This window comes from Marmota flaviventris, chromosome 15 (assembly GCF_047511675.1).
Source record: "Marmota flaviventris isolate mMarFla1 chromosome 15, mMarFla1.hap1, whole genome shotgun sequence".
Lineage (NCBI taxonomy): Eukaryota > Metazoa > Chordata > Mammalia > Rodentia > Sciuridae > Marmota > Marmota flaviventris.
This window is the reverse complement of record NC_092512.1, coordinates 44,272,542-44,288,036: the sequence shown is the minus strand read 5'-3', so window position 1 is coordinate 44,288,036 and position 15,495 is coordinate 44,272,542. Positions and strand designations below refer to the sequence as shown.

Here is a 15,495-nt window from a genome sequence, read left to right as displayed (position 1 = left end):
TAGTCTCAGTTCCACCCTCTTAGGTGCAGATTAAGTATCTAATAGCTTGAGGGATTGACATGGCATATCTCTCCCTACATTCTACCATTTGAATCTGGAGTGTCCCCCAGGGGCCCATGTGTTAAAGGCCTGGTCACCAGTCCATGGTGCTCTAGGAGGTGGTAAAACCTTTAGCAAGTGGGTCTGAGTGGGAGGTCTTCTGGTCATTGGGGCTACATCTTCAAAGGGTATCATGGGGCCCCAGTCTTTTCATATCTCTCCTATGACCCTCCTATGTCCCTAAAGAATGGATGTGTAATTAGACCTAATAGACATTTTTTTCATTTCAGCTTTTCCTGCTTCCTTTAGCCTTAGTTCTACTTTTCCCTCTGTTCTTCAAGATATTTTTTTCCCTCAATTCTTAGAAATTTGGAAACTCTCTTTTAAAAAAAAATGTTTTCTTCCTAGTGACTTTGAAGAATATTTCAATACATTCTTCTTCTGTTTTGAGTAAAAATCAACTTTTTTTTCTGAGTTAAATTTTAGCTCTGATGATTTGTGTAGGGTGTATACAATCAGACTCTAACTGATTGGTAATTTTTCTCCCTGTAAGGTGGGTACAGGAGAAAGAACTTCACAACAAGAGAAGCCCAGATTCAGATCACAGCTCAAGTCATGACCACAGCAAATGACTGAGTGTCTTTAACTTCCTTTGCCTGTTCTGTAAATTGATGATAATTACACCTGATGGTGTTCATTCTCAAAATGAAATGTCTGGAATGTTAAATGGAAGCCATTAGATTTTTACTAGCAGTGAAGGTTTGGATATAACAAATTGCAGATTTTAAATGTGTCACTTAAGCGATAAATACTAATGCTTATCCTCTACAAATGACTCTTAATTAGATAAACAAAATAAGACAACAAAAAATGAGATTATATGATCTTTGAAACTTAAATGTCAAGGTGACCTGAAAATTTATAACACTTAGAAATAGTTCTGCTCTTAATGAGGGGTGCTTATCAGAATTGAAGAAATGCTATTATTTTCATTTGCAAATATTTCCATTGATTCAGCTCAAAATTCCCTCAGCATTTATAATGTCATATAATAACACATAAACAATTCTATAATATATTTAAGAATAAGCAGAAACAATAATATTATAGGGTCACAGTGTCTTGGAATCTTTGCTCACTGTTTAAATCATTCTATTTTTATTGTCCTGAAGATTCAAATATTTGACTGACAACTTGTTTGTCCACACAAATAAGAGGGAAAAGTTTAATTCTTTAGAATTAAAGGATCTAATCAAGAGATGTAAAGTATCTGTTTATTAGAAAGGATGCTTTCCCCAAGAGGCACAATAAAAGTTACAAAAATTCCTAGCTCATATTAACACATGTGGATTTCTTTGAGATGGCGCCAGTGTCTCAGCCTGCAGCAGCCTATGATAAATTTGGCAGAACTAGCCACTGGCATGGCTTTATATGAGTATCCTTCTAAGTAATTATGCACAGTTCTGTGCATTAAAACTAAGAGCAAAAGGCAAGCTTGGCAATATATTCAACTACCCTTCTTGGAAGTTTTATTTCCCTCCTTAAAAATGGGAAGTTTCAGAACTGGGAAACAACTGCATTTCCACTCACACCCCTGCCGCATAAGCAAAGTACTTTTTGAGTTTGGACTGCAAAGACTGCAAAGCAAGAATCAAGAATGTTAATAAAGTGGAATCGAAACATCAGAAGGAAATCAGAGCCTGTGAAGCAGTTTCTTTTATAGAGAATGAGATCACAATTAAATATGTACAAATGAGATTTCTATGTGCAGAACAAATCTTCTTTGAGGATATAGGCCCCGTGGGATTTCTGAGTCAATAACACACTTTGGTGCTTTATGAAATCCCATATTTTCTTTGCAGATATTGTGATGTTTCTACTGTGACTTGCAAGGATGTGCAATCTACCTTGAAAAATGGACACAACAATTTGAAAGACAGAAAAAGAAAAGATTCATTTGAAGCTTGACTCAATCAGTGATTCAGGGGATACAAAATGGGACAGGTTTCATTTGGATGTGGAACCATTATATGGAAATTTATGGCAAAGGTTACTTTCAAATTAGAAAGGAAATATTTTTGCAACTTGACCATTTGGACTCTTTCTATCCCCCCACTCTTCCCTGAAAAAATGCATCACCACAAAACCCAATGCTCAAGTAGTTCAAATTGAACTCATTTTTCTAAACAAGGGTTGGCTGGATGCCACCTGGGCCTTGGCATGCTTGATTGTATGTTTGTGTACCCATGTTGTCTTTAGCTGTTTAATATACCATGCTTCCCCCCAGACCACATTCTGGCCTGAGACCTAATTTATCCCTTGAAGCAATAGCAAATGAATTTATTTCCAGTATAAGATATAGTTATTGAGCAGAAATTTGGATATAATGATGTAAAAACTTATAGAATGTTGTTTTTTCCCCCCTTCCTGTTAGGATTTGGTTTGTGCTGATGGAAATTCTGCTTGAGATTGATATTTTATTGAATATTTCTCTATTTGTGTTTACTAACTTGGGAGGGGGAGGTATTTTGAAAGCTTCATCTTATCAATGTCCATCCTAAAATATCTGCTGTTGTAATGATAGGTAGACCAAGTTCATAGGGGATATCAAAATCTTATGCACAGGGACAACTTGTGCAAACATCTATTTGGGAAAGATCAGAGATAGCTTTAGGGATCTAGAGGCAGGTTTGTAAAGTTCAGATTGAAATATAATCAACTTGAAAGGGATTAGGAGAAGTCATACATGGGCAATTGTGGCTCAGGTTTAAAGGCACCAAGCAGGTAGAAACTACCTTAAATATTCAACAAGATAATGGGGGAGATTTAATAAACTATACAAATAGGAAGAGATTGGCATGCATTCTAGATTAAATAATCACTAAAAAATATTCAATAAATATTCATTGACCATTCATGGTCACTGGGGATGCAGTGAGAAATAATATTCTTATGAAATTTTATTGAAATACTGAAGAGAGATACAGACTAAGGTAGGAAGAGACAAATTGGTAAGCAAGATGCTCACATAAATGATGCTGTGATTGAAAGGGGGGGGCTGTGTGATAGGGCAAAAAGGGTGGGATTGCTTAGATAAGGTGGTGAGAGAAGTTCATTTGGAGAGTGAGAGTTTGACTGAAGGCCAGAAAGGTGATAGACCCAGCAGTGAAAGGAATTTGGGTTGAGTGTTCTAGGTGGCGGGAAAAGCAGATGTAAAGGCTCTGAGAAGATACAAGCTTCATAGGTTGGATGGACAGATAGAATAATTTTAGTCTGAAAATTCTTTCTCATGGAATTTCATCAACTCTGTTATTCATCAAGTCCTGCATTCTGGCTATGAGAGCAGACTTTATTCTTGTTTTACTTAGGTAGCCAGCAGAACCAAGTGTTGATAGGGAGACTGACCAAAAACTACACTCCAGGTTCACTGTCTTAATTTTTGTGTGTCTGTAAGAAATTTATGTAAGCTCTGAGCCTTATTTCCCTCACATTAAATGGAGGTAATAATGCTCATCTTGAGAAATTAAATGAGTCATTGCATATCAGATGATCAACACAGTGCCTAGATATAGTAATTTTCCCATTGCTTCTTCCACAATCTGCCCCTCCCAACCACACTCTGTAGATAGAAATTGACTTTCACCACATATTATAATATGCAACTAGGTGGATTATGTAATAAAATTTATTCATCATAGGATGTGATAGCAGTTACAATGAGTAAAATGATTTATTTAGTGTTACTACCTTTGTCTCATTTAAAAAGATAATCTTTCTAAAACAAAAAAAATCCCAATTGTAATGAATTTAACAAAATCATGTTACATGCGTATATGAACATGCCACAGGGAATTTTGCCCTTATATATATATATAGAAAGTACCAATAAATAATGAATAAATAAATAAGGGAAAGGAAAATTAATAGAGTAGAAGCAGGAGAATAGGAAGAGTGAGGAGGGGAAGGAAAATAGGAAACAGGGATTGAAATCAAGACTATATGTATGTATGGTTTTATCAAAATGAACCCAGCTACTATGTATAATTACAATGCTATAATTAAAAAGTCCATATTTTTAGAAACGTATCTGTCATGAATTGTGCCAAATACACTTTTACACTGAAGTTTGCAGGTATGGTAGCAAGGATATATGGATGTTACCATTTTTGTTTAGAAATAAACAAAATTTTTTGGTTGATGACTGACTCAAAGCCATACATTGAGAACTAAGAGTAGTAGATTGAGGATTAGCAATCTAGTACAGTAGCATACTGACATTGTGACAGTTTTCTGATTTTACTAACACTCTGTTGTTTCTCTAGTAAAACAAAACTTATTGAGACATGTTATGGTTTAGACATGAGGGTTCCCCAAAAGCTCATGGGTAAGAAATGATAGAAAGTTTAGAGTTGAAATGACTGCATTATGAGAGTTTTAACCTAATCCATGCGTTAATCCCCTGATAGGGTCTGAAAGGGTGGGTAACAGTGGCTGGAGGAGGTGGGTCATTGAGGTTGTACCTTGGGGTTTATATTTTGTCTGTGGTGAGGAGAACTCTCTTTCTACTTCCTGATGCAATGTTTTAAGCTGCTTTACTCTACCATGCTCTTCCGACATGATGGTCTTTCTCACCTCTACCCCAGAGCAACAGAACCGGCCATCTATGGACTGAGACTTTCTGAAACTTCAAGCCCCCAAATAAACTTCTCCTCCTTTAATTATTCTTGTCAAGTCTTTGGTCACAACAGTGATAAAACTGACGAAAACATGACAGATCCTTAATAGAAAAATAACAAAGGACTAATAATTAATAATGTCAAAGGATTTGATGTTTTTATTTGGCATATAAATAATACATTTCAATAGTCTTTGTGGTTCCTTTAGAGTGAGTTCATCATTATTATTAAAGAATTATTATCAATGATGTCATTAGACTTTGAAATGTTAAAATATTTTTTTCCTTATAAAAATTTTATTGCAGCAACCAGAATGCTGGGAAAAGAGATATTTTGGTTTATGGAAATTTGGGGGTTAGTTGAGTATTGAGCAGAAAGTCCATTAAGTTTTTATTTTCTAAAAATATAAAATCTTTCTCTTTGCATTGTGTAATTTAACACAGTGGACACACTTTAGATTTTCCTTCCTCCACAGGTGTTTCTATACTGGACCTTATTTAGAACTCAGTAATAGTTATGCAATGAAGAAATATTGAATACAGGTGACCCCAGGAAGGGCTTTATTTTTTCTTAAGCAAATGTTGCCTGTGAGATTTTTCAGTGTTCAATTTGTTCAATTCTTATGAAATTTCAGTTTTTAAACATTGAACTTACTAGACTATTGAGCATTGAAATTATTTGGATCAGATAAACTATATCAAATACATGGATTACTTGAAATTTACTATAATGTTATCTTTAGTGTTTAGCTCAATGTCTTGCACAAAATAGAACCTCAATAAACGTGAAATAAATGAGTACATGATAAATACAAATTCCCCTAATATGATATAGTTGAGGTATTGATAGTTGGAAAATAAGCTCAGTCCTTTCTCTACTAGTCATTTTGCTTATTCAAAGTAAAATCTACCCTATTGATAGATTTATTTTTACTATTGCCATCTTATGCCAGAACACTCATTCATTCAACAATATTTATTGGATCTTGTTTTGAATATCCAATACTCAACATTTATAGACTTTCTTTTAGACATTGTTCTAGAAATTGAGACTTGATGGGAAAAAAAAACTTATAAAGGATTTCCAAATCAGATAAAAATACTTTATGTAAATATAATGTGTATACATATGTATGTGTCCATGTATGTGTGCAATTCCCCACTAAATGCTGCAGAAAAGTTTCACCTCTAAAGAAAATAACAATAATAAATACTAAGATAATAAAAAATAAGGGGAGGGGCATAAAAATTAATAGAAGAAAAAATAGTGGAGTAGAAAAAGCAGAATATAGGGAAAGGTTGAGATAGGAAAAGACAATGGAATGAATCTGACCTAACTTTCCTATGTATGTATATGAATATACACAGTGAATCTCACCATCATGTACATCCATCCACGAGACACTAATTTTTTTAAAAAACTATAAGCTAATAGAATGATCAGTAGAGCATAGGGAAGGGAGTAGGGGAGGGAGAGGGGAGTGAAAGGTGAAATACTGGGGACTGAATTAGAACAAATTACATTCCATGCTTTTATAATTATGTCAAAATGAATCCTATTGTTATATATAACTAAAAAGAACCAATTAAAAATCAATCAATACCTGTACTATGGGTATTTTTTAAAAATCTCAAAATGGATTTCTTTCTGAATACTAATATTTTTCCATTTTATTTCATTATAATAAATGGTCAATTTAATGAACTAGTGCGATAGTCTCAAAATGATCTGAACTCCAGATAGAGCCCTAATATCCAGAATATACAAAGAACTCAAAAAATTAAACAATAAGATAACAAATAACCCTATCAACAAATGGGCCAAGGACCTGAACAGACACTTCTCAGAGGAGGACATACAATCAATCAATAAGTACATGAAAAAATGCTCACCATCTCTAGCAGTCAGAGAAATGCAAATCAAAACCACCCTAAGATACCATCTCACTCCAGTAAGATTGGCAGCCATTATGAAGTCAAGCAACAACAAGTGCTGGCGAGGATGTGGGGAAAAGGGTACACTTGTACATTGCTGGTGGGACTGCAAATTGGTGCGGCCAATATAGAAAGCAGTATGGAGATTCCTGGGAAAGCTGGGAATGGAACCACCATTTGACCCTTCTCGGTCTATTCCCTGAGGACCTTAAAAGAGCATACTATAGGGATACTGCCACATCAATGATCATAGCAGCACAATTAAAATAGCTAAACTCTGGAATCAACCTAGATGCCCTTTAATAGATGAATGGATTAAAAAAATGTGGCATTTATACACAATGGAGTATTACGCATCACTAAAAAATGACAAAATCATGGATTTTGCAGGGAAATGGATGGCATTAGAGCAGATTATGCTAAGTGAAGCTAGCCAATCCTTAAAAAACAAATGCCAAATGTCTTCTTTGATATAAAGAGAGCAACTAAGAACAGAACAGGGAAGAAGAGCATGAGGAAAAGATTAACATTAAACAGAGACGAGTGGGGGGAGAGAAAGGGAGAGAGAAGGGAAACTGTATGGAAATGGAAGGAGACCCTCATTGTTACACAAAATTACATATAAGAGTTTGTGAGGGGAAAGGGAAAAAAAACAAGGGAGAGAATTAAACAACAGCAGATGGGGTAGAGAGGGAAGATGAGAGGGAAGGGGAGGGGGGATAGTAGGGGATAGGAAAGGTAGCAGAATACAGCAGTCATTAATATGGTATTATGTAAAAATGTGGATGTGTAACTGATGTGATTCTGCAACTTGTATTTGGGGCAAAAATGGGAGTTCATAACCCACTTGAATCAAATGTATGAAAGATGATATGTCATGAGCTTTGTAATGTTTTGAACAACCAATAAAAAAATGATCTGAACTCCTATTTTATTAAATAGATCAGTCAGGTTTGACATAATAGCTTTCTTATTTATCCAAACAGATATACACGTTACCTTTGCTTCTCAGAGATCTGGAAAGCAAATAAAGATCCTCAATAAGAAGTTTTATGTACTGGGGCTTAGTGCATAATAGCATACTTGGATGAGTGGATTTATACCAGAAATGAGAAGTTTATTGTGTGCTTAGGATGCCTCAAACTATATTAAGTGAGGGTATATAAGTGTGTGCATGTGTGTCTGTCCTGGCTCTATCTCTGTAGGCCACCCATCTCTTGTGAGCCAGTTTGCTTGTGACTTCTCTCTGTGGGTCCACATGACAGTCGTTAGAACAATACTCCTCATCAGCCTGCTTTTCTTTCGTGTTCTTCACGCTGATTGCAATGAGCCTTTGCCCACCCCCCTCACGTTCTTCTGGAGCATATCATGTAAAACATGCTTTGTTGGATGAACTATAGTTTACTCCAGTCCGACAATTAAAACTCTGTATTTTTTTTTTCATTCCTTTCATTCTGGGGTGGCCATTTTTATTACTGCAAACACATGTTCTTGAAATGCACATTACAGCAAATTTGGTATGGCTTGGGAGTTTTGCCTATTTCCCAAATTTCTTACACAGGCACTTTCATGGCATACTTTTAATACCATGGGGAAACAAAAAACATAAAGAAGAGTTCTTTAAATGCTCTGCAACATTTAAATGTTTGGCTTTTTCCTGACAAGTCATTTGAATAACTGTCTCAATTTTATCCTCAGATCATGATAAACCGTCAGAAAGCCATATATTTTGACATAATTGTTTTGACATCACCCTTAACCCCACAACCTGTGGGATATATTTCATTGAGTAGAATTTTGGATGGGCTATGAGTAACTAGGAGAAATGGATCTTGATACTTCAATTGTAGGAATGCTGCAAATAATTATCATCCACAATGTAGATCAATAGGCAAAATATTATCTGCATCTCAGATAACTTTGATATTGTAGTATCAAATTTTCTTTCTAAGTGGTGTAGAATAAAGTAGTATATTTTGAAAACAATAAGTATAACTACTTGGCCTCTGGTTCATTTCTTAATGTATGGTTATGGGACTGATGGTTTGCTGTTAATGGTATGGCTAAGACCATTACTCTGGTCCTTTTCACCCAGTAAGACTTCATTTTTAACAGAGTACATTTTCTTTGTTTGAAGTTTTAGAAAGTTAATAAGCATGTTCAATAGATAGAATTCATCTTGGATAGCCTGATGCACCCACTTTACAGAAGGTGTTCCTCTCATCCCTGGACCAGATAGGCTTAGTTCTTGAATTAGGAAACCTACTGAGCAAATTTTAAGAGATACTAATGAATGTAGTCTAGATTATTTTACCTATATTCTACATAATATTTTGACCCAATATTTTGGGTGTAGTCAACTTATATTTGAGATGTTAAGCATAAAGAACAAAGAACACCAGTAAGTTGTACTACTGTAAGAATAACTTACATATTGAAATGAAAAACTAGTTTTTTATCTTCTGAAAGGAGACTTGAGCAATCTGTGGACAAATAGAAATGAAGTTATGAGAACTGCATTCAGGATTTCCAAGAGAAAGAAGAGGGGAGAAAAGGGTGAAAATAAGCATTTAAGGCTTATTTAACACCTTTAGAATTATAGGTGATCAATCCTCATAAGAGAGAATATGCAAGATACAGACAGGCACAGACATCTTATGCAGACCCTAGAATTTCTAGAATATTACTATTATAGAAATATCCATATGTAGATATTTAAAGCATAAATTTTATGTTACAAAAGATATGATTAGTTTGTAGAGCTACCATAACAAGTATCTCCTACTGGGTGGCTTAAACAAGAGCAACAAAACATTTTTTACAGACTTAGAGGCTTGAAGTCCAAAGTAAAGCTTTTGGGAGATTGATTTCTTCTGAAACCTCTTGTTGCCTTGCAGATTGCTGCCTTTAAGTTGCATTCTCACATTTTTTCCTTTAAAAATTATTTTTGTCAGTACATTATAATTGTTCATAATGATGGGATTCATTATACCATACTCATGCATGCATATAATTTTATTACTCTTATTCCTCTCCCTTCTTCACTCCCCCTGATTGGCTTGCTGTACTCTACTGATCTCTCTTATATTATTATTTTAATTAGTGCATTATAATTACATATACAAGTGGGATTCATTGTGGTATGTTTGTACATCATATGATTTTTGTGTGTGTGCATGCACATCTGCATCCTGATCTCTTCTTATAATAATACCAGTTATATTGAATGAACACCCACCCATATGACCTCATTTTATCTTAATTACTGCTTTAAAGCTACTCTCTCCAAATACAGTCACATTATGAGCTACTGTGGGACCTCAAAATATGAACTTGACATTAATTTGGGGAAGAACTCAGTTCAGCCCATAACACTATCAACTCATACACACTTACCTGCAAGTTGTTTTTTCTACTCATCATCAGATCAGGAAGGCCTTTCCATGACAATAAAAATGAGTTTTGTCTAAAGGAATGTCTTTAGTGAATGTAGACTATTGTATATATGAAAGTGACCAAAATACTTCCCTTTTGCTCTACTGTTTAAATGAGTTTAATTTCCTCTCTCCCTGCCTCCCTCTTTCCTTCCTTTCTTTCTTTCTGCTATTTAAACACTGGTTCCATGTAATAAGTTCTTCCTTGCAATAAGGTCTTTTCACACAAGTCTAATTATGTCAATAGGCTAATTTTCTTAAAGTGGGGCTGCTGGGGCAAAAAATAGAATATTTCAAGTTTTTGATGTTTTATCAGGATCACTTAAAGAGTATACCAGTATACCAGTCATATGGGTAGTGTAGAAGATTTCTCATTTCTTCCTCCAAATTTTACCAGCATCAAGTATTATTACTTAAAAATCACTAATAATTTGATAGAAGAAAAATATGATTTTTACTGTTTGAATTTATATTTCTCAATGACTACTGTGTTTTAGCTCTTTGTTTATATGTTTATTGGTCCTTTCTTTTGTTGGTTATGTCTTCTGCCCATTTTAATGCCTACTTTTTCTGTGACTTCAATTTTTATATTTAACCCTTTTAATCTAGAATTTATTTCATGTCACTTAATTTTGTTTCAAACATGGGTTATTGGATAATCTTTTCTATAATGCAATTAATATCTTTCTGGGCTTTCATATGTTTTCTCTTTTTTCTTTCAGATTTTAATACTAGTATCATATTATCAATTACTCTGCTTTTATGTTTTATAGTATAAGCTCACAAATATTCTCCTTCAAAGTTTTCTTATTCTTATTCTTATGCATTTAATACTCTATATTAAATAGCACTGACATGATATGAATTTGAGAATTGTTGTTATTTTTCTAATTAGAAAAAATTGGTTGGGTTTCTTTATATCAAATGTTCAGGTAGAGATAGGATTGGATTTAGGTTAGTTATTTTTTTTTCCCCTTTAGTACTCAATTTAGAATTTTTAAAAATCTTGCCCCATCTTTTTTATGCTGCTAGATAAGATGCTTATATAATTATCAATAGGACCCTAAGTTGTTGAAAAAAATATATTTGACACTTAGTTGAATAAACATAAACTTTTAATTTTAGAAACAGCTTTAATTTTTTTTTCTTTTCCATGATTAATTCTTACATTTATTTCATTATCCTAACTTACCAAAATCAAGTGTCTGATGTTAGTAGATTGTATCTTCTTTCTAATAGAAAGCTCATTCTTTAATGTCAGCATGATTTCACATAGGCCTGCTTTTAAAGACAAACAATTGTATTGGTTTCTGACCGTATTTTTCGGGAAATCTTATACTCTTCTCTCCACATTCTATGCCGGAGTTATATTGCCTTTTGACAAAACATTTTGTTCAGATTCCTTCTCACTCACCTATCTCCTTCCTATCTTTAACCTGGTTAATTCCCACTTATCTTACTTGGCAAGGGTTCATCTCTAAGTTATACATTTCAGATACCCCTTCCATATCTATAGCATCATATTGTGCTAGTTAACATTTTAATTAGCAATTCCTACACTAGACCATATACTCTGTGGATACTAAGGCTGCACATAAGTTGTTCCTCATTGTAAATGTAGCACTGACATAGTGCTTGGCATAAATATGTTGCAATAGACAAATAAATAAATGCTGAGTGACTAAGAACATGGTAATATTTTACATGAAGCCAAACATCTGATGTCCATTAAATACCAGTTCTTAACTCCTTTATGTGTGACTTATGTGTGTGTTTGGTTCTGGCTTTGAGGAGAAGTGGTGGGGTCAAAGGTAAAGGGTCTATAGGCCTCTTGCTGCTCTTAATGCTGAATCTACATATAACTAATGAGTCGTAGAACTTCTACCTTTTAAGTGCTAGGGAAAAAGCCAGAAGAGTCATTCTTTCCAGTAGTGTCCTTGTGTAGGTGGGAGCAAACTCTGAGTCTGATGGAATAATCAAAAGCAATTTTGTACATGCACATGAACATGTAGCTTTGCTCTACTTCTCCTTCTACATTCTCACCTCCCAGTCATTAAGACCTTTTTATAAAACAGCATTGAATTTAATTTGGGCCAGATTTCCATACTGGTATATTGTGGGAGACCCTGGATTTTTTTTTTTTTTTTTCTCATTCCTGTAGATTTATGCATACGTCTTTGAAAACATCAAGTCTGTCCGACTGGAAGCACTGCTCTTGTCTTTGCTGAGCATCGTGGTCCTTGTTCTTGTTAAGGAGCTGAATGAACAATTTAAAAGGAAAATTAAAGTTGTTCTTCCTGTCGATTTAGTTTTGGTAAGTATGAAATCAACATTTAGCTTTCTGCTATCCAGAGCCTGTCCTTGGTTGGGGTAATCGGCAGATGCTTACTATATTGTCTACAGTAACCCATAACTACTCCTGGGTCTCATTAAAGTAGAGCTAATTTGCGTGGCTATACATTAATGTAAGAACAGGAAACATTTTGAGTCAATAATTTTAAAAAGGAGGCACACATGTTCTCAATTTATACAGCATTTCTCATATGCCTTTAATTTTTTACATAAATAAGAGAACATATAATCTAGGATCTCAAAGAGATATTTCTAAGGGTGAGACTCAAAAGATGTCTGTCATGATCCTATGTAAAGCAATAAAATATGATACCACCTCCTACCAATACAACATCTGTATGATATATAGAGAAATATTATCAACTAAAATTTTTCTGCTAATGATTATTAGTTTGTTTATACTTGTTACCGACATAATTTTGTCTTACTGAAAGGATGCTCATGATTTTCATTGGTAGGGCAGGCTCTTTAAAAAATTAGTTTGTTGTTGTTGTACCTGGCAAAGCAGTACAATATAATTTGCTCCCAAGGCTTGTGGCATGAAAATATATGTTTTGAAAATTTAAGCACCTTTAATGGGAACCTTAACTAAACAAAGTGTCAAATTGAAATATTAACACAACCACTTCTAATAAATCTACTAATTTATTCATAGCTTTATGGCATTTGTGTTATATACACACACATATCTTACAAATACTGTCTAAATAATTTCAATTATTTTTAAAATATCCTTTTATAATGTTGAATATTGTAGGTTTAGGACTATAAAAGACAAGAACATTGGAAGCTGCCTCTGTAGGGCACAATTCATTTCTACAGAACTGAGATGGAGGCCAAGTATGATGCTATACTCTTGACAGTTCAGTGAGATACACATTAATAAATGTGAGCTACATATGTGTGTGTATATTTCAAATGAGCCATAGATCTCAGAGTGCCACAATCATTAGCTTTCACAGTAATAATTCTGAAACATACCATCATTTCTCAAAGTCCTACAGATATTGAGAAATGCCTATGTTGGGAAGCTATACAATATAAGTTTCCATAAAATAAAAAATTGAAAATAACGCTGGGGGAAGGCTCTTAAGCTCATAATAAGTTGAAATTTTCTGAAAAAATAGTAAGAACTATTCTTAAAATAAAAGATATTCCATATACAGTGTGACAGTTATAAGACCCATGGCAAATTCTGAAAGGCTAATTCAATGATTTAAAATATTACTATCATACCAAAAGTACTGGTAAAAGCTCAACTATTTAAAAATCACAGATCAAAATGTTAAGTAAAACAGGAGTGGTTTTCTATCTTGACTAATGTACCCTAGTAATGACCTTGAAAACCAGGGTAGGGTGGAGAATTCTCCCACTTCTTTGAGCTGTGCTAGAATGTGGTGGCCTGAGGAGAGAGCCTCTTGGCTTGCTCCTTATCTTGCCACTCCTGCTTTATGCCAACCATGAGGGGATTCACCTGAATATGTGTGAATATTCCTGCTCTCGTGTCTAAACTCCAAACAGTTCCCCAAGACATAACAAGTGTGTCTTGGCTTTCCTTGGGCTACCCTAGTAAGATAGTCCTAGGGAAATGGACACATGGACAGAGGGCCATTTGGGCATGAAATAATATATTCCTCAGTTCCATACTGTAGATCAAAAAGAGAGGTACAGTACGAGTTGGGCACATCTTCCTGTCTCAATAGAACTCCCATTTATGGAGTAGGCTAGAGATGGAGGAGGGCAAGATTGGAATCATTAAAACACTGCCCCCCCCCCCCAGCAGGATCTCCTAATGACTGAGTGTAAGGGTGGCACTGGCCTTATACACACATATGATATTAAATAACACCGAAGAAGGACCAAAGACTCAACTGATAAAGAAATACAGTGAGGAAGTAAGACACTGTCTGAAAGGCTAATTCTATGATTTAAAATATTACTATCATATTAAAATATTTATAAAATTTAACAATATAATCTGTTAGCAGTTTTATAGATTTTTCTGTTTATTAAAATATTCAAAAGGTGGTTCTTTTCCCAGTTTTACAAGGAATCTCCATACTGCTTTCCATATTGACTGCACCATTTTGCAGTCCCACCAGCAATGTATGAGTGTGCCTTTTCCCCCACATCCTCACCAACACTTATTGTTGTTTGTATTCTTAATAGCTGCCATTCTGACTGGAGTGAGATGAAATCTTTAAAAAAAATTCTCAAGACATATGTATACCTAATTAAAATAAATAAACAAATACATTTATAAAAATATCCTCAATACGTTTGGCTTTTTAAGCCCACTTAATAATTAGAAACGTATTCAGTTAAATATCAACAGACATGTACAGATAGGGGGAAAAACATACAAAATGGTTTCATTGGGCATTAATTGTTGGATGTTCCTTATTTCATTAGTGTAACTATGTTATACTTTGTTTCTGCCCATGTGTACGGTAACTTGTACTCTAAGTATATAATTGGTTTATCTCTTTTAACGAGATAACCATTCCAAACTGATAACATAACCATGTGAAATTCTCAGTGTCTATTAAAATTATCCTAAACAGAGAGTGTGAAAATGGATGGAAAATAGTCACTTGGCATGGCTATAAAACACAGGCAGACTGGCTTGGAATGTGGGTTAAACATGATGATAGGTATAAGCAGAGAACAGGTGACCCTGCTTGGCATGTATCAGTAACAGCATGATAGGGTGTCCAAAGCTCCACAGGGGTCATTTAAAAAGCATGGATCCAATGGGCAGTGAACCAATGTTTTACTTCAAGATACAGTAAAAGTTCAAAATTCACAAATTATTTACAGAATTGTAAATCATCATTTGTTACTAACATAGATTAGAGATATTAATCCACACTTCAAACTCCTGAGAGGTTGTCTTCATGGAGGGAAAATATGCTGTTTTACAAAGCATCCCTTTGTGTCATGACAGACAGGTATTTAGGTTGGACTGATGTGTCTGTGTGCATGCACATGCATACATCACACACACACACGCATATACACACACACACACACACACACACACACACACACACTCACTCA

The 15,495-nt window shown here is 34.5% G+C and overlaps 1 protein-coding gene across 1 annotated transcript in view; it reads left to right on the top strand.

The window, feature by feature from the left end:
* The window catches only part of Slc26a7 (solute carrier family 26 member 7), a 108,131-nt gene that overhangs the window by 46,516 nt on the left and 46,120 nt on the right, over positions 1 to 15,495 (top strand). Inside the window, exon 6 of the mRNA XM_027952229.2 lies at positions 12,245 to 12,397. Coding sequence (XP_027808030.1) covers positions 12,245 to 12,397 — 153 coding nt within the window. The remainder of the gene's footprint in view (positions 1 to 12,244; positions 12,398 to 15,495) is intronic.